Source organism: Lupinus angustifolius, chromosome LG18 (genome assembly GCF_001865875.1).
Source record: "Lupinus angustifolius cultivar Tanjil chromosome LG18, LupAngTanjil_v1.0, whole genome shotgun sequence".
Classification (NCBI taxonomy): Eukaryota; Viridiplantae; Streptophyta; class Magnoliopsida; order Fabales; family Fabaceae; genus Lupinus; species Lupinus angustifolius.
The window spans coordinates 15210584-15237834 of record NC_032026.1 but is presented as its reverse complement, the minus strand read 5'-3'; the positions used below and the strand labels follow the sequence as shown (position 1 = coordinate 15237834).

Below are 27251 nucleotides of genomic sequence, written 5' to 3'. Positions count from 1 at the left end.
TATCAATTTGTTAGAAAATTTTGTTAGCATCAAACTCATACTTAGTAGGAATTATTTAATAAGCAATAATCTTATAGTTGTGTCAAATTTTCCTTTTTAAAGCACAACCATGTATATAAGATTCTCATTTAGTGAGGTTTATGAAAGGTAAATATACACCAATTCATCCCTCAAATGAAAAGGTTATTTCTATCAATTGAACATGTCACATCCTTGTCATTGCACTAATTTCTCCATTCGCCACATATTATTGAAAAATTATGAAACACTAACTATATATAAGTATGGTAGCTAGGCAGTGTTAGTGTAAAAATTTATACACAATTAATATATCATTCGTCATTTATTTGTATTATTTTTAAGAGTCAATGATGATAAAACTTGAATAGTGTTTGATGCAATATAAGCTGAGTGCATATAATTTTCTCTATATATTTATTTATTCTTACTTATTAATAAAGGAAATTTGTATTTAGTTGCTGTAATTTAGCTTTGTTTTAATTAAATCTTACTAATAATTTATTTTATCAACATAATTAATAAAGAGATAGACAATTTAAATGGTGTCTCATTCCATTGACAAAAGAATAAGAGAACAAAGAAAAGCAAGTGTTGAGAAGGGTAAAGAATTCAATATATATTCTACATTGCTGCAACAATAATTGTAAAAGTATGTACCAGAATCATTTCTAACACAGACAATATTTCTACCAAGCTAGATAACTTGTTGTCTACTCTGACTACTCATATGTCTCGATACTAAGCAGTAATGTGACCCTATCTAACCTCTCTCTCTATATATATATTCAGATGGTGACAAGAACAAATTAGACATTCACCTTAAAACCTGTAAATTGAATTATTGCCTTAATTGGTATGGAAATAAGTATGATGTTATTGTTCGGTGCCACGACTCAACTCACAAAAGCTTTGGAATTTTTTCTAATACTGAGATTTTTAGGGTATAATGCCCTAAAATTGATAACAATTGTTGTTGTATTCAAGTGTAGATAAGGCTTGTAGAAATGGTAACAATGGTTGCTCTATAAGCAGATACAAAATTAGAACCAAAATGAAATGTAGAAAAGTTAAACAAAGTTGAAAGATAGAGAAAGAAAGGTTAAAACATGAGAAACACATGTACCTATTTTGCTATAACATTTGGAAACCAAATACATGTAGCTGTACATATTTTGTTATAACCTTTACTCCTCAGGCAATTCATTATTTGATTGTGCTCTATGCTAGCTCATTATTTGTAGCAATATATGAAAACTATTAATTTGACTCAATATATATGTATACGTTCCTATGATGCACGAGGAGGAGGCAATGACCGAGTGAAGGACTTAGACAGTCATATAGATTAGAAGGACTTAGACACTAAGTGCAAGTGATTTTATAGTGGCAACCACAACATGGATTTTGATTGAAGTATATCAGTCCAATATGTATTGTTGTAAGTGCAACATTGTTATTTGTTATCGATAAATGTTATAGTTATTTTTGTGACAGCCAAGAATAATGATTCTCTCTTACACTGATATTTGTAAATACAATCATGGAAAACATCAACAGTGGATCCGTGGCGCAATGGTAGCGCGTCTGACTCCAGATCAGAAGGTTGCGTGTTCGATTCACGTCGGGTTCAATCCCGTTTTTTGGATATTATAAAACAACCCTATCAGGTATTTATCTAGTTCTTCTATATGGAAGTCGTGTCCCTTGTAGGGAGTTTCATTCATTCATTCATTCCAATTGGCATGGGTTCCAAATCTTCTGAATGCAACCCTTGAAATCACCAAAATCTTATAATCTTACATCTGAAATTTAAACTTTTCAATAAGTCCTTTTCTGACTTAGGCCAAATATCATCAAGGATAAAAAATATTAGATTTCTCCCAGTATGCTTCAGCAGCATTCCCAATTGGTTAGTTGCATCTTCATCACTTTGAAACTCAGGCACCCGACAACCACAGTATAAAAAATAGTGTCTTTACAATAGTCTTCAAGTTGGGCGTTTTTGAGACAGTGACAGAGAAGATATTTCCCCCAAGCTTGCATAACCAAACCAAAATAGCAGCATTCTAAGGCAAGAGCTTCTGAAATTTGGTACTGTTCCACTAATGTAAATAAGGTATCCATTTCACGGATGACATCACCTGTCTTTAATTGTGTCTCATTTGTTATCACAAGTCAATGAGAAAACTTTATTCATTTAAAAAAGAAAATTATAAAAACAAAAATTAATATTTTAATATTATTTCATGAAATTTGATTGGTTTGGAACATGAGAACTGAAAAATTATGGGACAAGTGACCTACTGCATTTCACTACACTACAAAACTAATAATTTGGGTTGATGTATATTATATCATAATAACTGGATATTCCTTGTTCTTGTTAAGATGTTTGATATTCCTACGTTAGAAAAAACATTACAAGCATCTAAAGAACAAGAACCAAACCACGTAAGAGTTTTCTAATTTAACACAATTAATCATATAATTTGGGTTGATGTATATTATATCATTGTTCTAACAAGCACAGTAAGTGTTTTCTTTAGGACGTATTATTCAATGTTGTTATTTATTATTAGAATATAGATGTTGTTAAAAACTTTACATCAAAGATACTTAAATATTAATATTTCTAACCCAAAAAAATAAACAACTTAAAGGGATTAGTTGGGAGGAATTGGTCATACATCTATGAAAGGGTCACCCATAAAATGGGGATATCAATAGTTATAAAAAACCAAAGAAAACAGAAACAACCAAAAACTATAAATAAAAAATGTTAAAAGATAATTTCTATCACATTTATGGCATTGTATTTTCTATAACTTTTAAGAAGCAAGTTCAGAAATGAGATTACTTCCTGGTTTTTTCTCTTTGTATTTTCTATCACCTTCCTGGTTTCAACTTTCAAACAAATCATGTACCAAATTCGGTGATTAAACTTTACATAAAATTGGTAATCAAAATTATTCTACACATAAAACAAAAGGAAGAATAGGCCTTTCACTATACACATAAAAATTGCCATCAACTAGAATAAGGCAATTTAAGGAGGGAATGAGAAGCAGAGAATTATACAATGAGGAATAACCTCAATCTCAATTCAGGAAATGAAACCCCAAAGTCGTTCAGTCCATTATAGTACACACTATTGTACAATAAGTTTCCAAAGTTGTATTTATCACATCCAATTTACAAGATATATAGTTTCCACACATTTCTCTTTCCTTGATGATGGCCTTGAAGCAGAATATTAAGATGCTCTTCATTCAAATGCAGATGATGATTATATTGATCAACTATATGGCACGTCAGCATACACTATCTCCCCGCTGCTATCTACGTCAAGCTCAAAATCAGAGTCTAAATCATCCATGTCATCATCCATATACATGTTATCAGCCATAAACTGGTCTAAAGAATAGGTCCCAGCTGCAGGTATGGTAGCTTCTGAAATTATCTGCATGATTGTATCAATGCTCTGCATGGGCTGATCTGGCTCTTCAAACTCGTTACTCGTCATCTTCTCATCCATCATTTCAGCAGAACGATTCTTCATAAACCATTCATTTTTCAATATTTCAGGAATGGTGATTCTCTGTCACATAGATTTCCAAAGACAAAAGGTTCAAATAGATGAACAAACTAGTAAGAGTAGAAGTTAATCCCTATCTTTAAATTCAAGAGTTAGATTCATATTATGTGATCAAAAACTTTTCCTGTTCTATAATCACAATCTCTTATTTTATAATTACAAGAGGCAGGTGTGCCTACTGCATACAAAATATTCTAACCAATGCTAGATTTACGAGCTAAGAAGAATGAGTGGCTACATTAGTGTCATATATAATGTGTATAGCTAAAAGAGATGTATGCAGATATGAGTGGAGTCAGGAGTTCATAGTCTGGATGTTCAAATATCAGAATTCATATTAAAATGTCAAAACTGTAGATAATCCTACCAATGCTAGATATAGAAACCAAGCAGTTGACGACCTAGAAAACGAAAACGAAAACGAAAACGAAAACGAAAACTATTAAATATTACTTCAAGAGCAGAGGCCTCCATTGAGCCAACACACCTAGAATGTGTTTGAATTAGCTGTGAAAAATAGTTTATTTTAATAATTGATTATATGTGTAGTCAAATAAGAAATATAATAAAATTTATTTAGATCAATAATATATGTTTGGTGGTTTTGAACTGAGAAAGTACCGGAAAATGAGATTACTTTAAAAATAACCAGAAAGCTTAATAATCATAATGCTAAAAGGTCCAGCTTCTTCAAAAACTGTGTTTACCAGTTGTTATTTGTAACAATTTAATCAAGTTTTCCAACCATTTCAGAGTAAACCTAAAACAACTTTTATCTCATCCAAATTTTTCCCTCAACTTCATCTCATCCAACAAGTACCTTCAGAGTCAAAACAGTAGATACAGGTTATCCATTCACAAGGTGGACCAATAAATATTGCTGAAGTTCTCAGTAGTTTAAAAAAATCCTTCTCACAAGACTTTCAACCTTTTCTAGTGCTAGTTTATAAACAAGCATCTCCAGAAAAAAGAGATTATGTCATTATACATATGTATAAGTAGGTCAGTTATTACAAAACAGAAATTACCTCTGCAGGGTCAAAAACAAAGATCCTTGAGATAAGGTGGCGACACTCGGAAGATATATGAACAAAATCTGGGATGGAATACTGGACACTGAGAACCCTCTGCAAAAAACCAATCAAATCATGTTATGCTCACACAAACATAAGATCATAAATAAAACATGCAAATTCTCATATCTAAATATCTGAACAACCTGAATTGTCTTTCGGTAATCCTTGGGTTCTCTAGGATCTTCAAAAGGATATGTTCCAACTAGCATCACATACAAGGTTACTCCACATGACCAGACATCTGCAATCTGATAATTTGAATGACAACATAAATGAAACCCATTAAGATCCCAACATACAAACTACCAGGGTTAAAAAGTGAAATGTTTGCTTGGAGTCCAATCCAATTTCACTACACCAATAATAAAAGTAGGTCGGGGTCAAGATTTATCTTTAGGTCAATCAGTGATTCACTAGTGATATTTTATATTTAAAATATGACAAAGCAATTTGACAACCATAAGTTACTAAAAGTGGGAAAACAATTACATGTGTACAAACTAAAAATTAAATTAAATAAAGATTAAAAAGAGAGAACATGAGAGAAAGATTGGGTATGCAATAAGTGGTGGAGGGAGAAAGTCATATGGTAAAAATGACAACTAATTTTATCATTTACTTGCATTTGGAACATCATATTTGTCTACCAATCTACCAAAGAAAAAATGTTTGCAAAATATTGACCTTCTGAACTTTAAAGAGAGAAGGTGCAGGATAAAAATTTACATTTTGTTTTCTTTCACTTATTAATAGCAGTAGAGATTTAAAACAGTAGTAAACTAAGTTATGTTCAACTATTGCCAAGAAGAAATGAACTGCATGAAGATGACAACCATAAAAGAAATATAGTCTGTTTGGAGTCCAGACAAGAAGTACCACAGGACAAGATGAGTGAGAACAGAACGACTATCACAGTTATAATTTCTGTAGCTCCTTACACCAAGATAAGTCAAGAAGTCACCAGCCCGTAAATTTTGACAACAGAACTTCTTCATTCAGCCAAAAGTGACAGTAATACTTGCACAGAAAAGAGAGACCATGAAACTATTAAGTGATCTACCTTGCCATCATACTCTTGCTTGAGCAATACTTCAGGAGCTATATATGCTGGAGTTCCCACAGTTGATTTTGGCTGTGAATGAAGCACTGAAGACTGCCAATAACAAAGTCTATTAGATTTGTAGGATGTGGTAATTGATCTAAGAAACTAATTATATAAGCAAACAAATTAATAATTTGTACTTGAAAAGTTCCAAATTAGATTGGAAAAAACAAATATTTAGATGCTTACAAGCCAGAAGTAAAATGAACTTATAAATAAAAAGGATGACATAAAAATTCAAGACCTCAAGGTGTCATTAGCCTGTACTCTATCTTAATCGCTATGTACCATATCACACACAACACAGGTACGAGTTGAATTGTCTTAACAACAGCATAAAGGTGTGTGACAGACAAATGATATACCTCAAAAGCACCATAAAACATTTTATAGTTTTTTGTTGTCCACCTAATATGAGAAATACTGAAACATAAACACAAGCTGCAGCAAACTCAATGATTGGAATAGAGTAGAGGAATGGCAGTGTTCATCTGTATTTCAAATTGGGCTCTTTTAAAATGGATTGTTACCTAATGCATGGCTTAATAGTTGACAAAACATTAGATTTTCATTATGGGCTACATATGAAAGTAGAGCTTATTAAATATTTCAGCTTATCAAAATTCACAATGAACAGTCATGCGCATCTGATCGCACACACGTCCAACTAAAATATATAAGCATAGAACTTACACCATGAAAAATCTAGTGAGATAAACAAACCCTTACCTTAGAGTATCCAAAATCACATATCTTTAAACGAGGTTCTGAGCTTCCATCCAACAAAGTGTTTTCCAACTTTAAGTCACGGTGACATACTTGCTTCATGAGGAAACATATTATGCATAAGACTAATACATATATAATACACAGAATATTGACACATCACCTATATTATTACATTATAATCTGGCTTAAATGCAATTAAAATTTGGACAGTGGAGAAAATTAAGGAGTTTAATTACCATTGCATGGCAATAGCTGACCCCAGATATGAGTTGTTGAAAGAAGTAACGAGCCTGCAACAAATGTAGCAACGGATTAACAATTGACATACAAAACATAATAACAGATCAAAATTGCAAAGTTCTTATCACAATCAACGGTAAGTGTTAGAAAAGGTAAAGTAGTTGTGTGACAACCTCGTCCTCAGTAAAACGCCCTGCATTGGAGATTCGCTCAAATAGTTCTCCTCCAGATGCATATTCCATGACAATGGCCAAATGAGTAGGTGTCAAAATGACCTGAGTGAAATTTATACAAAATATTTCCATAACCGCAATTATTACCCGAAATATATTATAAAATGACTCAGTGCACGAGTCTCCTACATATTCTGAATATTACAAAATATAAAAACAAACATAACAAACCTCTTTAAACCTAACAATGTTAGGATGTCTAAGAGAGCTGTGATTAATAATTTCTCTCTTTACATTTTCATCAATCTGCAACACACAATAACATCATAAGAAAAATATGAGTCCAGCTCTCTATCAACAATAATTATAAAAAATAAAATAAAATGGAAACAAAAATTGCAAAATAAAGGTTGATCTAAAAAGACCATAGTTGAATGAAAAGTATGATTTGGAACACCAAAAATAGAAACCCCCAATTATCTGACTACAAAGCAGTGTAACACGTCAGCATAAATAAATATCTCTCAGTAAACATGTCAATTTCTATTTCTTCTTCCTCTAACCGATATAGAATCTAACCTTATCACCGCGTTGGATATACTTGACAGCAACGAGTTCTTTGGTGTGTTTATCTCTCATAAGCCTTGCGATGCCGAAATTGCCGGAACCGATATCACGAACGAAATCGTATCTGTCACTGTCGTGGACGATGAGCGTGTCCATCGATGCACGGTGGTTGTTTCCGATGAGATGAAGAGAAATCAGAGATCGTTTTCTCACACAAGACTTTTTAGGAATGGAGATGGAATAAACGACGTCGTATGTGAGTGTTTCTGTACGAGATAACGCCGGCGCTAAGCAACATTGTCGCCTTTCTCTCTCTCTTTTTTTCTATGCATGTGGGATTATTTTTTTTAATTTTTTCAATTTATCATTTTTTTACCTTTAATTAAAGTAATAATAATGTTGCTTCGTTGTCTACAGAAATTAAAATAATGTTGTTTGGTTCATAAAATTGAGCAAGTTGTGCATTGTTTGTAAGTAATTAATAATTAATTTGGATTGGTGTATCAATTTGGGATAAGCCTCTCCGAATTAAATATTTGTTAGTTGATGTTTTTTTATGTATTAAGATTTGAGAGTATTTAATGATTAATTATGACAAAATTATTTCTGCGCCAATGGCTTAAAAAATATATATTTCCATCCCACCAATAACAATATTGATATCATGTATTTGCAATTATTTACTCTTTAAATACATGTCCACCATCCATTTATTTATATTGTGGGAAAAATCAAACTATTTGTTAATATTGACCCAGATCGTTGGGTCAAGCCAATACAAATCTAATGGGACACTTATTGGCCCAAACAATATTGGGATAATACATTACTTAACCTATCTTGTTGATAGACATAAGTATATTATAATTCTAATATATATAGTGAATACATTTATACTATAATTTTTTTATTTTATTATAACTAGTGTTAGTGTCTGTCGACGAATATTGTGTGATACTACATATTCCATTTTTATATATTTCATTTTATTGAATTAAAATGTATTTTTATGTTCGGTGTAATTTATATTAATTTTTGTTTTTGTTTTTTACGATAATGTTTAATTTAAGGTGAGACATGTGGTTAATTAATGTATTGGTGGTAGTTGCTTAGGATATATAGTTTTTTTTGTAAAAATTAATTAATGTTAAAGGTAATATAGGAAATGAAAATTACACCATAATGAAAGTTATTTCAAGTTTTGCCTTTATATATAGTATAAATATTTAAATTAAGGTGACAGTGCCACATGGGAAGTTAATAGAGTAAATTATGTGGACATTGGGATTTACTAAAATTATATAAATTATCTTTTTTGTATCTGCACAAACTACTCCTAATTATATATATGCATTATACTAACTACTCATGTACGAGAAATAAGTACGATTTTTTAAACAAAAATTAATGATTGTGAAATTAAGTTAAACAAAATATGATATATTGTCAAGTATAAGAGTCAATAATTCTATGATATTTTTTGTTTTTTATAAAATGCATCAGATTTCTAAGAAAATATTTTTTAAATCACTATATTATAATGAATTAAAAATAAATCACTATATTATTTGAATATACCCGATTTCAATGGGCTTCACATTTACAAAACTGTTAGCTCCTCATTTTATAAAGACGTCATAGCATTGAATTGCTTGTGCACTGTTGTTGTCAATCATGAGAAATTTAAGGAATTTTGTCTCTCAAAGTATAGGTCTTATGTATCTTTTGGGCTTCATGGGCCAACATGGGAAATAAATAGTAAAATGATAAATTTTCAGTAATTTTTCTTGAAGAATTTAAAGATGTGCGACCTTTTTATTTTGTTTTCTGAATATCTTGATTGTTTTTGTAAATTTATTGTTTTTGAAGCTGCATGGAGACGGTGCCTTCATATTCTACTGAACAATGTGGTGGTAGCATTAGGTAATTCAGATAGACTACAATATATGAAAAATGTAAGAATAAGTTATTGTATTTTGACATACTTAAAACCTAACCTTTGCATAGGAAACCTTTATATTTGTTATTCCATTTGTGCATAAATTGAAATAGTGACTAGTGGATTAGAATCTTCTTCAGTCCTACGAACTTGATGGAAGTCTAGTACACTGAAATTTCTATGTCCAAGAATGACGGTTCTTTAGTTTATCACGGAAAAATAAACATACAACAACCATATTTTGAGTCTTAACTACATAATAAAATCCTTTGTTAGACTTTATCATTAGAATATATGTTAACGTTGTTCTTAAGACTAATATTGCAAGTCTTATTTTTCCAGATCCCACACTATGTTTAGGAAAAACTCCAAATTATCCTGAACGAAAGGTCGATAAAACAAGTATTCCCAGTGAGAATAGCCTTTTATATTTGAACTTATTCATTGTCGGGTATGTAAATAAAAAGATATATGAGCAAATACAAGTAAAAATGTGTAGCCGTCTTAGCTCAGCTGGTAGAGCGCGTGGCTTTTAACCACGTGGTCGTGGGTTCGATTCCCACAGACGGCGATTTATTTTTTATTTCAATGGATTCTCCTTAATTTTTTTGTATTTCAAACATGAATCTGTGTCGCATTTTTATATATATTCAACTACCATCCACAAAACCATCACCAATATAATTATCTACAGAGGTTACAGCTATAAATGAATGAGTTTATGATAGAAATGGATTAACAAAAAGGTGGACCTAAAACTTAAGCCTTGAAAAGCTTCTTGAATTCACTGATTTACAATTTAGTTTTTGACCCAAAAAAAGGAGGTAAAGAAGTACTGCTTTAAATCAAATTGAACAAAAATAAGATCTCCAAGACCATGCCTTTTCAATTGTATCTACCTTGGTAGTCTCTACTTAAAAGTCAACACCAGCAACTTCAACACAAGGCATGTGAATAGCGACTAGGATACTGCATATATACAACAAAATAGAGATGCAACGATTATAGACTTACATGTTTGTACATTTTTTAATTCAATATGTTGCACAAAATATAATATGTTCCCTAACCTTACTCATTAAGTCTACTGTCTATGTAATGTCAGTATAAACATTTATATACAATTATTTATTATTCATTGTATTACTTTTTTTTGTTGAAGAATCAACGATAATAAAACATGAATAATGAACTAATAGTATCTAAAACTCATAACATTGGGTGCATACATTTTTTCTCTTATATACCATCTTTCTGTATATTAGTCAAAGCCTTCTTCTCTCAACATTGACTTCAAACAATTTATGCAATATTCATGTCAAAAGAATATAGGGTTTTCCAATTTTAGTATGAAAGGTTTCATGACACAAAACGTAAGTATATTCTGATTACTATTTGAGGATGTCAAAAATGCCGCAGAAGCAGACCAAACCAATTGAAACCGTAATTGGATATACATTTGTAATTTACAACAAAGTTTATTGGCTTGCATGTAGGTTTCCACGAATTCCCTTTCAGATGAGACAAAGCTTATAAATCTCCTTTCATTAGGTAAACATGAATAATCACAATAAGGCTAACGTCATTATTTAAACAAAAAGCTAATCAGATTGCGAAAGCCAAAGTTCTTGAATAGATAGATTGCCGAATTCCACTGACACCCATACAGTAACATTACTTGACTTCAGAGCATAGTATCAACATTTTTCAAATTCCCCCTATATGTGAAAATTTCTTTTTGTTACACAGCATACCAATAGTGCTTTGAAATCTATAGTGGCTACGATTTTTTTGTTGTTAAATCAACAATTAAATTTTTTTTCTTCATGTTTTTGATGAACAACTTTCAAACATTAGTTCATCGTAACACTCAATCACATATATGTAGAATACTTTTACGGAAAAAATTTCATTTTATATTATTCAATATGTATTTTTTTTGTTCAAAAATCAATGATGATACAATCATATTATATAAATTTATACCGTCATTGTATATATTTATTTTTTCAACAAAAAATGCATATGTTACTTTATGGAAATTTAAAGTTTTTTAATAATTGGGGAGAAAAACTAAGACACCTCATCGTTTTACAATTTTTATCAATTGGAATGATGGGAAGATAAAAGAAAACAATATAAATGTGTTACTAACATATAAATGTTTCCTGGCCAATAAGAAAAGGAGGAATGTATGGAGTAGATGACAACTGATTTGCTCCAATTTGCTTACAACCATGAAGAGAGATCCTAGCATTCTGCTCCCTAGCTACAAACTAGATTGACCCAGTTATGAAAAAAGATAGCAAATAATTACGATCACATTCACAAAATGCACATGAAATTAGGAACCATTAAAACCCAAGAGGACAGGCCTAAATCAAGAGCCATATATTAAGATAAATCAAAAAAAGGAATCCCAAAACTTATAGAACTGGGAGAAGAACAGCATACCTAGTCTAAAATTTGTTTGATGAAAAAACTAGAGAATCAACAAGGTAGACCACGCTCCTTCCTATCCAAGTGTTGTTGTTGGTGATGGTGTGACAATTGTGGCTGCTGAGTTTGTTGTTGCGCCTGTTTTTCCTGCCGAGGTGTGAGAAGTAGCTGAGCCTCAAGTGGAATATGATGAGAATGAACATGAGCATTATTAGCATGAGGTTCTCCTTGATGTTGTTGCTGCATATGATGAAAATGGTTCTCAAAAGACCCCAAAGCCAATGAAGGAGATAAACCAATGAGGTTCTGAGAAACAGGAGCAGACGGAGAAACATGCTGGCAGAACCCATCATCAGGAACCGTGCCCAAATCGAACCCACCACTATTGAACCTCAAAAACTCTTGTTGGTGCTGCTGTTGTTGCAGCTGTTGTTGTTGATGCTCAAAACCCCGAAGCATATCTCGTTGCTCTCTTGCAGCTACAGCTGCAGCCAATTGCGGATCCCCAAACATCTAATATGGGCTCATATTAGCATATTTTACGTTCAAATTAATAAGAGAGCTTTCAAAATTGATTTTTTTTTTCCTATCATAGAGATTAACAATAGAAACTTTGTTCAGAAAATAATGTATTCAAATATTTGTACATCAGAGTCATCTCAGTAATCTAAAAAATGTACGAATTAAAAAAAAGAAACACATCGGAATACTTACACCATTTATGAATGAATACAAAATTTCTATCCAAAAGTTATGATTTTTAATAGAATTTTTTTATTGTTTGAATACATAGTCATTTCAAAGACGGAAAGAGCATTCAAATAAAAACTACTCATGCACCTGTTGTGGTGAAGGCTGGGGGTCACGCATCACCATTTGGCCACCGTGAGTAGAGGGCATGGAAGCAAACACGGAGGGGCCAAAAGGGTTGGCGGCGGCGGCGTGGAGGTGTTGAAAAACTGCGGCTGGGGGAATGCCCTGAAGAGCTTGGGGTCCAATATAAGTAGCGAGTTCCTTCTTTGCATTAGTGAGCTCACCTTGGATCTGCTTGAGCCTGTGTTGAAGAACGGAGATTAGACCCACGCACCCATATACGGGGTCACGGAGACGCGCCTCCGCTTCGTAAGCCAGCGACTTAACGGCGTCGTCTCGTTGCGCCGCGCTGAGTTCGTTGAGAAGCTTTGCCACGTTGCTGGCGCCGAAAACCTTGTGCACGTACGCGAATCTTTGAGGGTTGTCCGGTGGAAAATACGGCGCGAACACGCATTCTTGCGTGCACTTCCGCCGCAGAAACTTGCACGCCGCGCACGGAGAATTCGATGATGACATCTTCTCCGATCTCTTTCTCTCTCCTTTCTCTCTCAAACTCAGCAAAGCGGTTTCTGCGGTTAATTAAATAATATAACAATAATTAATCAAATCAGTATTAAATTGAAGCCCTAATAAATATCAGTGCTATTGTTTCTCTTTCTTCAAAATCAGCGATCTGATTATCTAGCTTTCACAACACTGCAGTACCATGATTTCAATTTTCTACACAAACAAAGAATGAAGAGAGAGAGAGAGAAGCAGATAGTGATAGGTGTAAATAAATAGAGAAGCATGGAAATTGAGGAAACGTAGAATAGTTGATAGAAGGAAGGTTCACATACTCTCCCAATTCGTGATCGTGGATTAAGAATATCAAAGATGGAAATTTATTAAAATAATCTACCTCATTAAAATTGTCTCCTAATCAAAGCTTCTGTCCTTTTTTCAGAAGAAATTAACCGACACCAAATAAGACAATAAACTATTATGATTGCAATTTTCTTAAATGCTAAACAAAAAGTAAATAATATATCTTGCCAAAAAAACATAATGAAGAGATATTGAATGCAGAAAAAATGATGTTAAATAAATTGCACCGGCGGATCCGGATACGGCGTCGTCGTGGTGATGAAAGTTGAAAAAACAAATCCAAAGGTTTCGGGTGAGAGATCTAACTATATATATATCAGTGGGTCAAGATTCAAATTCTTGAGAAAAGGAAGTATAGAAAGATATTGGAAGCTTACAGTGATATTGTGAATGGAGGCGTATGTTAGAATTTGTTGACGGGATGTTGGTGTTGATTGAGGGTTGAGAGTGAATAACGCAAACTAAAATATTAAAATTATATATATAGGAGAGATAGACCCTTTTCTTCTTTTGGTTTCTTTAATTTCTTGAGTATTGCCACAAGCTCAAGCAAAGAGCTTTCACTTTCAAGATTAGGGAAAGTGTTTTTAAAACCCTTACATACCGGTTGGTTCAACCAGTAAATGAGTAAATTAATCTCAATATTGATACAGTATAATAATTATATCGATCATGTAATTACATTCATCAAAACTGGTTATATCGGTCAGTTTTAAATTGAACCGTACTATGACCGGATTTTTTAAAATTAATTTTTAATGAAAATAAGAAAAATATTCATCTTTATTGATTTTTCAACATTAATATTAATATATTATATATGTATATCTAATTTTGCCGGTATGCAATTTAATTAGTGAACTATCGGTTGAATCATTATACTACTATACTGATATCCTAATCAATTTGATTATCACTAAGGTATTAATAATATTGGGATTAGCCTTCTTGGTAAATCCTTATATTCTCATTGCAACTAACCCTATCTTATAGTCAACTCTCATTAGTTATTTAATATTTTTTTTTTTTGTTAATTATCATGATTATTTTCTAAATCCTTCTTCTTTTTTAAGATAAGGGCGCAATGCCCAAAGTTTTTTTTTTAATATTAGAAGTTTCTTGATGATGTTACTCTTCATTTCAATATATATTAGTTAGTATTACCTAGTAGTGGAAATTAATATCTTGTATAGTCTCCTTTTCAAAAAATTATATATATGTTGATTAGTCTTGGGACAAACAAGACAAATTAAATAAAGAAAACGTATATTCATCAAAGTCCTTTTCGCGTTTCAATGAATCCATCCGTCGAATATTTTGATGATGTGAGTTAGTTCCGTTTCTATCACCAAATGATTATAGGATTTGTAGCTTTGTCAACACTAGGAGGTTGATTTTACAGAAATAAAAATATTCTTTTTGAAAGAAATAATATTATTCTTGTGATGCTTATCAGAAGTTTCTCTAATCTCTAGGCTGAATACATTCACAATTTTTTTTTAAAATTTAATCATAATTCACTATCATATAAAAACAATACAAATGAGTATAAATAATATATTAACTATATATATAAATCTTTATCTCAACATTGCATATATTATACGATTTTTTTAAATTTGAAATTACTCCTTATAAATAAATTAAGTATTTTAATTAAAAAAATTATTACAAGTTAAATTAAATTTGATATTTTAAGGAATTCCACCTATTTTTTTCTTAAAACTTCACGTGATAAACTTTATTATCATTATTATTATTGAAAACCTCCAACTCAACTAAAAATAGCTTAAGATATTCAATATTAATACCAGTTTAGAATGTGAAATTAACAGCTGGTCAATATTAATTTACAAAAGTTTCTCTTTCAAGTAATTACTCCTATATTAAAGAGACTAAAATTGTTAGATCCATGGACATCATATTGTTCCATCCCGGTTAACCGGACATCTCGGTTTCACAGAATGGTCTCTTTCAAAACCGATAAAAAGTCGATCATAATCAACCTAGGAGCTTAACCGGATTCATCACCTTTGACCTGACATACTAAGTAAAAACTGAGATCACTCTCACCTAACACGCTGTCAACAATGTACTGTCATGCCACCTGCAAACCCATTTATCCTCATGCCACACAACAAAGACATACTGCAATACAACTATCAGTTATGCCACAAGTTATAAATCAACTATACACAGAGTATAAGTCTATCAAATCCATCGGTGAGACCAAATCGACCTCATCCCGACACCCAAAGAACTATTGCCCGAAATATAATAATATAGAATTTTTATATTATCTACTTTTTCAACTAATTTTTATTTTAATGAGTTTTCGCTAATCATAAACACTTGCTAACTAGCACTATAATATACTCATTCCTAACATATTAGTAGTTTAACATTAACTTTATATTAGAATCGTTTTTTCAGAAAGATAGAATTTAACGATAAATTTAAAGAGAAATAATTGATGATGTTTATATGCAAAAGAGACTTGTAGTTCTCCTCCGGAAAATAAAAAGGATGGGGGACAGGGAAAGGGGAAAGTTTCATTGATAGTTAAGTTGTAGATCAGGCTTTTGCTGCTAAACGCAATCATGATTCTATTTCTTTATGCACTGCCAACCTGCACCTCACGTCCGTGTACCGTGCGCGTCAACCCTATTACACCCCTACCCTACTCTTATATACTTTATATCAATGATATTTAGTAAATTTTTTAAACTTATTCCGCATTCTAGTCCTCAATCGTAGAATAATATAATATTTTGAATTATATGTAAGTATGATGTATTAAATATGAAGTATTCCTTGTATATTTGATTGGGGCATTGTGGTAATCTCACCATCATCATTCTTGTTTCCACCACTAGGCCTGCACACACATAGACAAAAACAAAGAACAAAAACGATAGGGCCTGGGCAGCACGATGCACGAGGGAGAAGGAGAATTGAGTATGACCTGTTATTCCCGGTCAAAGTCCGTACTGAAACACCCAAACAACAATACTTCTTCTTCTTCTTCCTACTACTCCTCCATTGTTCCTTATCTTGTTGAGCTCTATTACTGAACACTGAGCGCACATGCAACACAGTCGTTTTGATTGACTTGTTACCAGCTTTTGGGTGTTATCACACTCATTCATTCACTTTTTATGAAGTGACAAAACCTTAAGCTACCCCGTAAATAACTGTTCTGTTCCACCGCATTGCCATCCCATCTCAGCCGCCACTGCTCAGTTTTTGAGCCATCTTCATTAATGGCTTCTTTAGCCTCTCGTTTTTTATTAATAGTGCGTGATCATTTGTCTCAACTTCGTGTCTTCAATCATGTCTGTATTATTTATATTTAAATACACGAATTTAATATTTTATTTTTATAAAATAAAATTAAAATAATATGTTATTTTTATTTGTTAGGAAAGAGTGATTCGGCTGGGACACTTGGAACGAGAACCCCAAGTAAGAAAGGATCCCATTCCCTCCTTAGTTTGCTGCTCTTTTCCACTTAATTTTGCTTTTATTATAATTTCTAAGTCATATTTACTGGATTTTCTTTCCCGGAATAGAAGTCATTTTATAATCAAGATGATAGTATTAAATCATTTATAAACAAATATTACTCTCATGAATCAAACATTTTATCTTATAATCATTCTAAAATTTAGGAATATCTTACATTATTAAATCAACATTTTATTGATATACTCATAATAATTTGAATCTACCTTTATTATTACTAAGACCCTTTCGCTTTCCGTTATTCTAGTGATTATTAAATTAGATTGAGATTGAATGTTAGACATAATTTTAGGGTACACATTTATATATTTAAGTTAAAATTTAATTATTAAATATTTTCTAACCAATCAAAAATTTATGGTCCATAAAATCGCATAAAGTGTGGGACAACAGATGTACTTCCTAATTTTATACATAATAGAATGGTCATTTTAGAATGTTAGACATAATTTTTGATAATTTTGACAGTAACAACTAATTTTTACATATATCCTTTAATCTATGTGAACCGGTTAAACATAAAGAGGAAATTTATCAAAAATATTTGTTTGTAATTAACAAAAGACTTAATTAGTTTTCCACCATTAGTATAATTGATAAAAATAATTCATATTGTTTTAAACATTGAGAACCATACTTAAATATAAATATTTTTTCTAAAAGCAGAACACAATAACGAGTCATGTGTATTTGAAATGACTTTATGTAGTATTACATTTGTTTCTATTTATATTTTTGTTTTCATCCGTGGCACACTAAGGAGTTTAAGAATATCATTAATTGTGATTTTTCATGCTTGCTATTATTTAAAAAAAAATTATTAACTAAGTAGTCAAAACAAATAATGATCATAGAAGGAAAAATCTATATTAGGAAAAAGAACATTGTCATATAAATCAATACTCTGATAGTTTTTTTTTTAATAAGATAGATAAATAAAAAACATGTTCATATTCCTATTTGTATTAACAGTTTAGTAATGGTAGAAAAAGCAAAGCAGTTGTGATCCAACTTATGATTAGATCCATAAACATTAATCTTTTGATCTTATGTTTAAGATATTTTTATTAAATTCTACATATCAATTAAACTGATTACTTATGTTTATTTTGTAAAAAATATTACAAGAATACAATTTCATTCAGTTTTACTATTGTTTCTTAATTAATAGTCTTATTGAAAAAATAGAGTTAATCAAAACTTTAAATATGTGGCGAAGAGAAAAATAATAATAAACGTTGCATGAAAAATACAAAACATTTGATACAAATACCATGAAAAATCTTTTAAATTATGTCTTATAATAAAGATAATTTGCAAGGATGGGGAAATGAGAAGTATTAATGATATGATTCTAATACTCCTAGCTGAATGAATTTTGATTTAGAAAGTTTTCAAAATTAAAACTAACTTCAAATCTTGGTTGCTGAACTGAAACAATGAAACATCATCTTTAAAGTTTATAATTTTAGGTTAGCTTTTAAAAAAAAAAGTTTATAATTTGAGGTGTTTGATTATTTTGGTGTTTCAAATAGGGTAACGAATCAATGAATGGTCAAACTAAATTTTCAATTTCAAATGTTTGTGCCCAATCCTTAGAAACAATTTCAGTACAAAGGAATAAATGCCGTTGAGACCAACAAAAACTAACACCCTTTCACTTTTTTAGGGATGAAAGTAAAGTAAGATGCAGTGTTGAAAATTAAGACCATGTCACTTTCCTTGGTCTTGTTTAATCACACATTTTGAATAGGTGAAAGAAAAGAAAATGAAAAATAGTGAGAGGTTAAATGGTGAAAAAAATAGGAGGGATCCCAGGGGGGCAAAAGGAAGGAAGAATGATGGTGGTGAGTCACAGTGACTGCATCAACCAGGACCAGACCAGACCAGACCAGACCAGAGGGTGCAGTGACTCAGTGTGTTGGTGAGCAATTGCGTACAGAGGGACTCTTCTCATTAAATGTATTTGCTCAGCTACAATTTCATACTCTTACTTTCGATCATTGTCTTTTCATCTTTTTCCTTTCGTCCTTATCTGTTCCCCCCTCTACAATTTCTTTATCTTCTTTTCTATTTCTAAACCAATTAACCATTTTTTATCCTCTCTCCCATTGTTGTTCCTTTTTAAAAAGGTTTTTGTTTATATTTATATACATTTTCTTTTAGGGACTCAAGAAAGTGTTAACTTTTTTCCTTCAATTATAAATTAATGAGGGAAAGAGTAAATGTAAAAAATAATGTTTTTTGGCATTTTAATTTGATGAAATATAATTACTTTTTCTTATTGTTCAACCTATTGATTAAACTTTTTTTCATAAGGGAAGGCTACCATATGTTTTAAAAGGAGGATTAGTGACAGGAGGGGTTAAGAAAGTCTGAAAGAGAATGAAGAACCCCGCAAATGTTCTAATTTGCACACTTGAAATATTGAAGTAAGGTTTTTCTTTCTAATGAAGTTTATGTTAGCTTATATATTGCAGCACATAATGACATGTGATAATGATATTATATGATTTTTGTTAAGGAAGAGGGATTTGATTATAACGGGTGAGTGTGAAATTGATCAGGTGGTTGCGCAACAGTGGGTTTTGTCTTATATGCCTCAAACTCAATTATTTTCGAAAACTTGGAAGATTGTAACTTGAAAATTCTCCTTGTTATTTCCCTTTTTCCTTATTATGCTTTTTGTCGTTGTTGACTTTGAAAATGGGGATAGTGGTTAAGGTGTTGAGAAGAACTAGGGAGTCCATCACGTGCATGGATTTGACATGATGGAATGAATAGGAAGGAAACTTTATTGTCATCATTATTACTATTAAATGAATGACATGAATATTCTGATACTATCAATAAGTCCCCTGACCTAGTCTCTACTGCGTTGTCAGCTATTACTTCCTTTTTGTTCCAACCATAACCTCTTTCATCTCTACCTGCCTCATAATCATGTCTTATCTTTACTCATTAGTCTTAACAATAAATAATGAAAAAACCATTAATATATAGAGGATACATAGCGTGTATTTTATATTAATTCAACAAAAACAAATATAAATTACATTTCTTATGCTTTAAAATTTACTTGAAGTATTTTACTAAGTGTCAATTTATCTATCTATATTTATATTTCATATTAGATTTTTAAACCAATAACTATTTTCTCTTGATTTTCTTTTTATAAAGAAAGAATAAAACATGAAAATAATTATTTTTTGGGTGGGGATCCACTTATTCTAAGTTTAATTTTTTTAAACTTACTCCACATCCTAACTATTAATTCTAGAAAAATAGTTTAGATCTACTGATTAATTCAAACCATTGAATTTTCTTTGAATTCGTAATGAGAAATAAGTTACAAAACAACTGAGTGCATCCCTCCCCTTATTTTTTAAAGAAGAAAGTTAAAAAGATGTAGAAAAGAAAAGTGTACTTTCTCCCCCATTATCTAGAGTCATTGACTCTGCTCTTTAATTAAATCAAAGCCTTTACCTATCTACCCCAAAAGGAATGGGTAACCAGCTTGTTGGTAACTGAGATTACCACGTTTAATAGGAGTGGTGTTCGTATGAAACCCCTTATAAAAAATCTAAAATCAGTTTTAATTAATATTTTATTCAATCGATTACTTATGATTAATTTCGTACAGAACTGAGGATTCCGATTGAGTTTTGAATTTATTTTTTAATTTAATTACCATCTTATTTATTGATACCATTAATGAATTTTCAAGTATAATCATTGAACACAATTTTGATTTTTAGAACGAACTAGAATTGGGTTGAGGTTCCTATGAAGTACAATATCTAAATTTCATTTATCTGAACTAAATTCTGATATAAACTTATTATCTAAGATACAATAATTTTATTTATTCATCATATTCAATAGTTATTGCAATTATTTGTATAAATTGTGAGATAATTTATTAATTTAGAATCCACACCCTTGGAGTTGTAATTGATTATTGAATGGACGAAGGTTATAGACTATTGAATAGAGGAAGGACCTTCTTAATTTACTCATATTCAATTATCACTATTGAATTTTGGGTTCATTGAAGCCCAGTCTTATAGCCCAATAAAAAGATTAGCCTGTGAAAATTAAGAATGACATTCAATGGACCAAGGTCCGGTTAGGGTTGGTAGTAGAGATCATGAAATATTGGTTGATTGTGTGTACCCTAGCCATATTCAAATAACTCATTTTGATCATTGTGTTGCATAATGGATAGTTTACACTTTACACTAAGAAAATATATTACAATACTAATTTTATAACTCAGTGAATTGGATATACCGATGCGTTAGAGTCCGAAACATTTCATAAAAATGGAAAAGAAGGAAGAAAAACTATGCTTAAAACCTACAAGGCTCGTCATAGTAGCTAAAACATATACAACTGTGTTTCTTATTGATAGGGTTTTGATTTCTGGTAGTTGGGCTTCAAATTTTGAAGCATGTGTGCTTCATATTTCTCATCTATTATAGATCACTAGTTCATATCCATTTTCAATAAAGCAGTGGTGCTTTGCTCGTTTTAGCTACATAAGCAGTCAATTAGATGAATTCATATCCCAAAATTTCAATGTTTCTATAAAGACTCAATAAATACATTCACTTATCATTTCTTATTCCTAAAATCAAATATTACATTAAACTTGCTCAAAAAAAATTCAAAATTTAGATAAAGTGGGTTCTTGTTTGAAATTTAGATATAATACTTCTTATATAAAATTTGAGTAAAATTATATCTTTTTACTAAAATTTCATATCAATTTCTCTATTTATAAGAAAGTGACACATGTAACTTATAAATCAATCATTAATAAATAAAATATCACTATATTGACATATGTTATTTTCTTGTGAGGTAAGATGATTAGTAAGATGATTTAGTAGAGAATATATAATTTTCCATAAAATTTAACGAACATTTATTTAATAATTAAAGAGAAAAAATATGGGGAAATGACAATATTTGCTTCAACTAAAAGGCTTGGGAGGTTCAATCAAATAGAGAGTTTATGTGTGGTAGAATAGAACACGAAGTCCTGTTTCCATCCATGCAACCTTGTTGCCTTGTTCCTAGTTAGCTCCCTTTATCTTTTTCAATGTTCGTCCACATTCACTTTTTGGTCCCCCTTTTCTTTATCCAATACAACTTGACCCATTACCTACTATTTAATCATGAATTTTGTTACTTACTTGGTCCAGCATGCGACCTCATATTTTTTTCGAGGACCTCGTTTTTCTCTTTTCATGTAACTTAAGCATTTTATCAACCACAGTACGTGGATCCCATAAAAATTTATGCAACCACAGTGGTTTGCCTATGTAAGTCTCAATATAATCTTTGCAGAACTATTGCACAATGAATGCAACTCCAATTGCAAATGCTGTAGAGCATATTTAATTAAGGTTACACATAGAGTTTATTTTGTACGTGTTGAATAAAAGAGTGAATATCTTTAATGACACTTCTGTACAACTATAACGCAAAGATCTACATGGTTTAATAGTAAAAAAAACATACCGCGAAGTGTGCAATAGTTGCATTGCATGGCCAAGCAAATGACACAGTAAAATAGTCTCTATATATTTTATTATGTGTGTGACTCCAAAAACAATTAATGATATTACAACATAAAATTCATATTATTTGATCAACTTTTTTTAAAAGTTTTATGGTTGGAGTATGAGATTCATTGAATTAGAATAAAATAATAATAAAATAAAATGACAGTACAATTAATAGTACCGTGTGCTATTGATTTTGTATTTATGAAGTTTAGGTAACTTGGTTACTAATAATCATTCTCATGATAGACCTTGCAACTTTATCAACTTGACACTTGACAAATATACTTATAAATCATAAATTACCCATCGACTCTCATAACTTTATAAGTGTTTATTAATGTACTTTATATTACCCACGAATGAGATCCTCATGTGGCTGATGAAATTTGAGTTGAGAACCTTCCTAGCTTAGTAAATTTGTTAAGAATAAGATCAATTTTTTTCATACAGATATGCTTCTATTAATTAATCACAACTTTGTCAATGCAAATGTCTGGTTGGACCAAATTTTTTTACATAAATTGAAGGATTCATTTATTCTTTTCTTTTCCTTTACTACCAAACACGCTTACAACAAAGATAACCATAGTTTAGTTCAATAGAGAAGATACCAGAGAACGTAACAAATTAAAGAAGAGGTAGCTTATTAAGCAGCTAAAGGAATCTAGATACGGAGGAACGAAGATCGATCTCTTGGGTCCAAGCGTTTGGATGTTGAACGTGCAATTGCCAGTAGGTTTGAGCCACCGCATCTGGGTCCATTGTTCCTTCACTACTTTGCTTATCACCAATTGAACCTCTTTGCCTGCACCTCCACAACATACAAGTTAACCTTATTAATAATAATTTGTAGTTAATATGATTAGCTTAGATCACTGCCACTGATATAATAATTTACATGCATGTTGAAGTTGGCTTCCTTTTCTTGGTGTGTGTACACGCATGTACATATATACATGGACTGAATGGGAACCTAGTTAGAAAAAGAATAGGAAATTCAACTGCAATATATAGAAGTAGAAACAAGGAATTACAGACCTGGGTGGACCAACAACGCCGTCGATTATAACATGCGCTATGTGCACTCCTTGAGGTTGAAATTCGCTAGCTAAGCATTGTGCTAAAGCTCTCAACGCAAATTTCCCACAGCCTGCCCCATATAAACTTAATTACCGAATTCGATTTTCAAAATAATACAGTACAAAGAATTGCATATATGTGTATTAATTTACATAGTTGAGAGTATCCGGTAATGCCATTTAGCGAAGCAGAACAACCCGTGAAGAGAATCGTGCCCTTTCCTCTTTCCACCATGGCCGGCAATACCTTCATTCCGTTCAAATTAAGAAAGCATATAGTCACTGTTGTATGTTAATATATGTACAAGAAATATTAGGTAAGTGATATTACTCGTTGAGCGCAGTGGAAGGCACCGAGGGATGAAACAGCGAGAGATTTTTGGAAATTATCGAGAGTGAGATGTTGGAAGGAGATTGGGTTCCAACAATTATTAGAGAGAGGTTGATGGTAAGCATTGTAAACAAGAACCTCAACGAATCCCAGTGAAAGAACTGATTCAAATGCTTCCCTTACACTTTTGGTATCTGAGCAATCGATACGTATTGCAAACACTTGTGACATCTTTTCCCTTGCTATCTCTTCCGCCAATCTTGACAACCTCTCTGATCATATCATTATGTAATAATAATAATATTATAGAGACAATCAAAATAAAACACAAATAATTAGGTAAAATATATGTTATTATAGATAGGATCGTGCCTAGGTCACGAGCAAGAATGGCAACGGTGTAGCCTTCGTGAGCGAACTTGCGGGCAATGGATCTACCAAGATTGGGACCAACCCCTACTATAGCTGCAATGCCTCGTGATGAGGAAGTGGCAGAGCTTGTCATGCTTCTCATCATCATCTCCAACTCCAACTATGATATACTGTGAATCAAGCTAAGAATGAACGAAATTGTGATACAAAAAGAGAGGGATATGATAGAAGGAGTGATGGGTAGAGAGGTTGATTTAATTTAACAGTGGAAAGTGAATAGGGTAGGTGTTGTTGGAGACATCATGAGACTGACACCTTTTACAATACCTTTGTTTAAATTATAGGGTGTAAGAAAAGTAATTGTGTAATTATCATTCAATTATTATATACTAAAATTTTAGATTTGACCTTTGTTGTTTTTGTCCTTCCTTAATATGATCATTAATATTAAATCAACAAAATTCATACTATATTGGAGGAAGTGAAGAAAAGAGTGTTTCTAAAGATTTAGGACGAACTCTATTTTATCCTAGTTTTCAAATATGTCATGTACTTAAACAACATCTTGCACGGATTCCAGAGTTCCAACCCGATATCCTCCATATTAAAAGATTGTAATAAGAAAAAATTATATTTTGTAAATAGTGAAAGGTGCATAATATTATGATGAATAATAATTCAATCAACTGAAACAAAGGAAATGAAATGCATATGGTGGTGCTGATTCTAGTGAAGGTCAAGATGGAGTGTTGCATGCTGAGAGATAGAGAAAAAAAATCAAATATGAAATATTTAAATTTCGAAGGTTCAAATAAAAATTAACTATTACTTGTTTTATTCCAAAGTATTATACTTCACATCTCCAATAAGAGCAGTTTAAAAGCTGTGAGACAAGTTGTCCCAATCATTGTTTCCCATACAACAACCACTCCCCTCCCCACTCATTACTCATTGTCCTTCCTTTCTTTCTTATGGACTAAGCTTATCTTTGAAATGTTTTAATCATTCATTGATGATTGGAATGTCCTTACACTAATTTTACCCGTACCACTTGATGCAACACCAAAGCTTAGAGAAATGAGGTTCCAAATAGAGGAGATGGTGGAGCTTACTTTTCTGCATTCCTGGAACCTTATTATTGTACGCTTTCCTTTCTTCTCTTACTCTTACATTGATTGGATGAGACATCAATTAACTTGTCTTTCTTTTTGTTAATTTCAAAGATTCAGTGGATAGGAGTACCACTTGTTCCCATAATATTTTATCTCTTGATTAATAAAGTTTTCATTGCTGATAAAGAAAATAAAGATGTAAAAGAATATACATGTAAGTCGTAAGTCTTGTCATTTTCAACATATAAGAAAACTTTATCCTTTAGCAAGCTAAACACGTCACACATTCGTTATTAGCACTTCTCAAGGTCAAGATATCCTAGTGAATGTGGAAAGGAAGGGACAGGGTGTACTTCAATAGCACCTATTCAATATGTGTATGCCCCTCAACGAAAATAAGTGTGGTTGGATACAGCTTTGAGACCGAAATAATGGAGTAAGACTCATCTCCGGAGAGGCAAGTGCTATGTAAAAGTAAAGAAAAGACAATATGCATTACATTCATATCCCTTTTATTTAAAATAATATTATATTTTTACCCTTAAAATACAAAGGAAAAAGTCACTTGTCTCTCCATTACTTGAGAGGAGTCTTACTCGAAATAATGGGGGCTAACACTTAAATGATTTCACATGCTTGTGTAAGATTCCTTTACGTTTTTCACACTATCTCTTTGTTACTTAGGGTGAGTTTTTTTTATCGGCAAAGGAAAATTATATAAAGAGAAAAAAAATGAACAAGGGTTACAAGATTTTCAAAATGAACGTCATTATGATGAGTGAAGGAAGATAAATGTAGCCATGAACGTCCTTATGGTGATGTGCATGATGAGATGGAAGAAATTACGAAATTCAGTCTTTAATCATTCATGAACGTCCTTATGGTGATGTGCTTGATGAGATAGAAGAAATTACGAAATTCAGTCTTCAATCATTCATTGTAAAGGTTGAAATTTAAGGCATTCTGTCGGTACAAATGGTACCACTCAACATCTCCATCAAGGAATGAGAAAGTTACAACAATCACTTTTTTATATAATGATTCATATTTGCCCATAATGCCATATTTCACAAGTAATTCTACATTAGCATGTAATTCTAAAAATCATTATGTAATGTTTGGGAGTTATGAGAGAAAAATGAATGAGATATTAATATGTAATGATAATGGATCAAAATAAATGAAAAGAAAGGAAAACAAACCTCTCTATTGACAGCTTGAAATTTAGATCTGAGAAAACTAAAATAATAGTAGTACAATAATATTTTGTTTATTTTTCTTTTAAAAATATAATTAATAATAAGAAATATACAAAAATATAATTATAAAATTTCACTACAATACATTTGTGTATTTTAACATGTTTGCATCTAGAAAAACTTTTTTACTAAAGAAAAAAGGGCTCCCCAATCCACATGAAGTTCTAAGCTGTACCAAGAATTTTGGTTGGTCCAAAGTTATCAGACTCTGGACTCTGCATATAGGACAACTTGAGCCCAATTAATACGCACTGAAGACCAATTCAGCCCACGGGAAAATTGAAATGGTGGTGAATCTGTTGCTTCATTTCTTCATCTAGTTTTGTGTTTAAATTGTTACTGCTCCTTCTCACTTGAGTTCTCGCAATTCTTCCTTGTGAGTGTGCCAACCCGTTTTCCCTTATAATAAATTAATAAGAGTGTAATATTGATGCAC

At 31.5% G+C, this 27251-nt stretch overlaps 3 protein-coding genes and 2 non-coding genes across 7 annotated transcripts; 2 read left to right on the top strand and 3 right to left on the bottom strand.

Moving 5' to 3' along the window:
- TRNAW-CCA lies at positions 1580–1651 on the top strand. Its single transcript has one exon. It is a non-coding gene; the product is annotated as a tRNA-Trp (tRNA).
- LOC109333302 (serine/threonine-protein kinase SRK2I-like) lies at positions 3000–7859 on the bottom strand. The gene is made up of 9 exons (XM_019568713.1): positions 7516–7859; positions 7168–7242; positions 6937–7038; positions 6760–6813; positions 6524–6616; positions 5753–5845; positions 4836–4940; positions 4645–4743; positions 3000–3619 (listed from the first exon to the last, which is right to left on the bottom strand). Exons 1-9 carry the CDS (start codon positions 7657–7659, stop codon positions 3317–3319), a joined length of 1068 nt encoding a protein of 355 aa, XP_019424258.1. The 5' UTR covers positions 7660–7859; the 3' UTR covers positions 3000–3316.
- TRNAK-UUU lies at positions 9941–10013 on the top strand. Its single transcript has one exon. It is a non-coding gene; the product is annotated as a tRNA-Lys (tRNA).
- Positions 11571–14117, bottom strand: LOC109332229 (LOB domain-containing protein 36-like). 3 transcript variants are annotated; one of them, XM_019567139.1, is made up of 4 exons: positions 13939–14116; positions 12722–13263; positions 11897–12394; positions 11571–11718 (listed from the first exon to the last, which is right to left on the bottom strand). In XM_019567139.1, the coding sequence occupies exons 2-3, from the start codon at positions 13208–13210 to the stop codon at positions 11933–11935; spliced, it is 951 nt and encodes a 316-aa protein (XP_019422684.1). In that variant the 5' UTR covers positions 13211–13263; positions 13939–14116; the 3' UTR covers positions 11571–11718; positions 11897–11932. The 3 variants fall into 3 exon arrangements, with proteins under 3 accessions (XP_019422684.1, XP_019422683.1, XP_019422682.1); XM_019567138.1 differs by having other exon boundaries at positions 11571–12394; positions 12722–13414; positions 13939–14117; XM_019567137.1 differs by having other exon boundaries at positions 11571–12394.
- On the bottom strand, positions 23176–24720 carry LOC109332393 (3-ketodihydrosphingosine reductase-like). Its single transcript, XM_019567365.1, has 5 exons — positions 24445–24720; positions 24073–24344; positions 23895–23988; positions 23701–23812; positions 23176–23467 (listed from the first exon to the last, which is right to left on the bottom strand). The coding sequence occupies exons 1-5, from the start codon at positions 24590–24592 to the stop codon at positions 23317–23319; spliced, it is 777 nt and encodes a 258-aa protein (XP_019422910.1). The 5' UTR covers positions 24593–24720; the 3' UTR covers positions 23176–23316.

Excerpts from the sequence above, each read along its gene's own strand:
- LOC109333302 (XM_019568713.1), bottom strand. The coding sequence starts at position 7,659 with ATGGACACGCTCATCGTCCACGACAGTGACAGATACGATTTCGTTCGT. Across the intron at positions 4,744-4,835 it reads ATTACCGAAAGACAATTCAG|AGGGTTCTCAGTGTCCAGTA; the intron begins GTTGTTCAGATA and ends GGTTTTTTGCAG. Across the intron at positions 3,620-4,644 it reads TTGTTTTTGACCCTGCAGAG|AGAATCACCATTCCTGAAAT; the intron begins GTAATTTCTGTT and ends TCTATGTGACAG.
- LOC109332229 (XM_019567138.1), bottom strand. The coding sequence starts at position 13,210 with ATGTCATCATCGAATTCTCCGTGCGCGGCGTGCAAGTTTCTGCGGCGG. Across the intron at positions 12,395-12,721 it reads CCCAGCCTTCACCACAACAG|ATGTTTGGGGATCCGCAATT; the intron begins GTGCATGAGTAG and ends AGCCCATATTAG.
- LOC109332393 (XM_019567365.1), bottom strand. The coding sequence starts at position 24,592 with ATGATGATGAGAAGCATGACAAGCTCTGCCACTTCCTCATCACGAGGC. Across the intron at positions 24,345-24,444 it reads CATTCTTGCTCGTGACCTAG|AGAGGTTGTCAAGATTGGCG; the intron begins GCACGATCCTAT and ends TGATATGATCAG. Across the intron at positions 23,813-23,894 it reads TACCGGATACTCTCAACTAT|GCTGTGGGAAATTTGCGTTG; the intron begins GTAAATTAATAC and ends TATATGGGGCAG.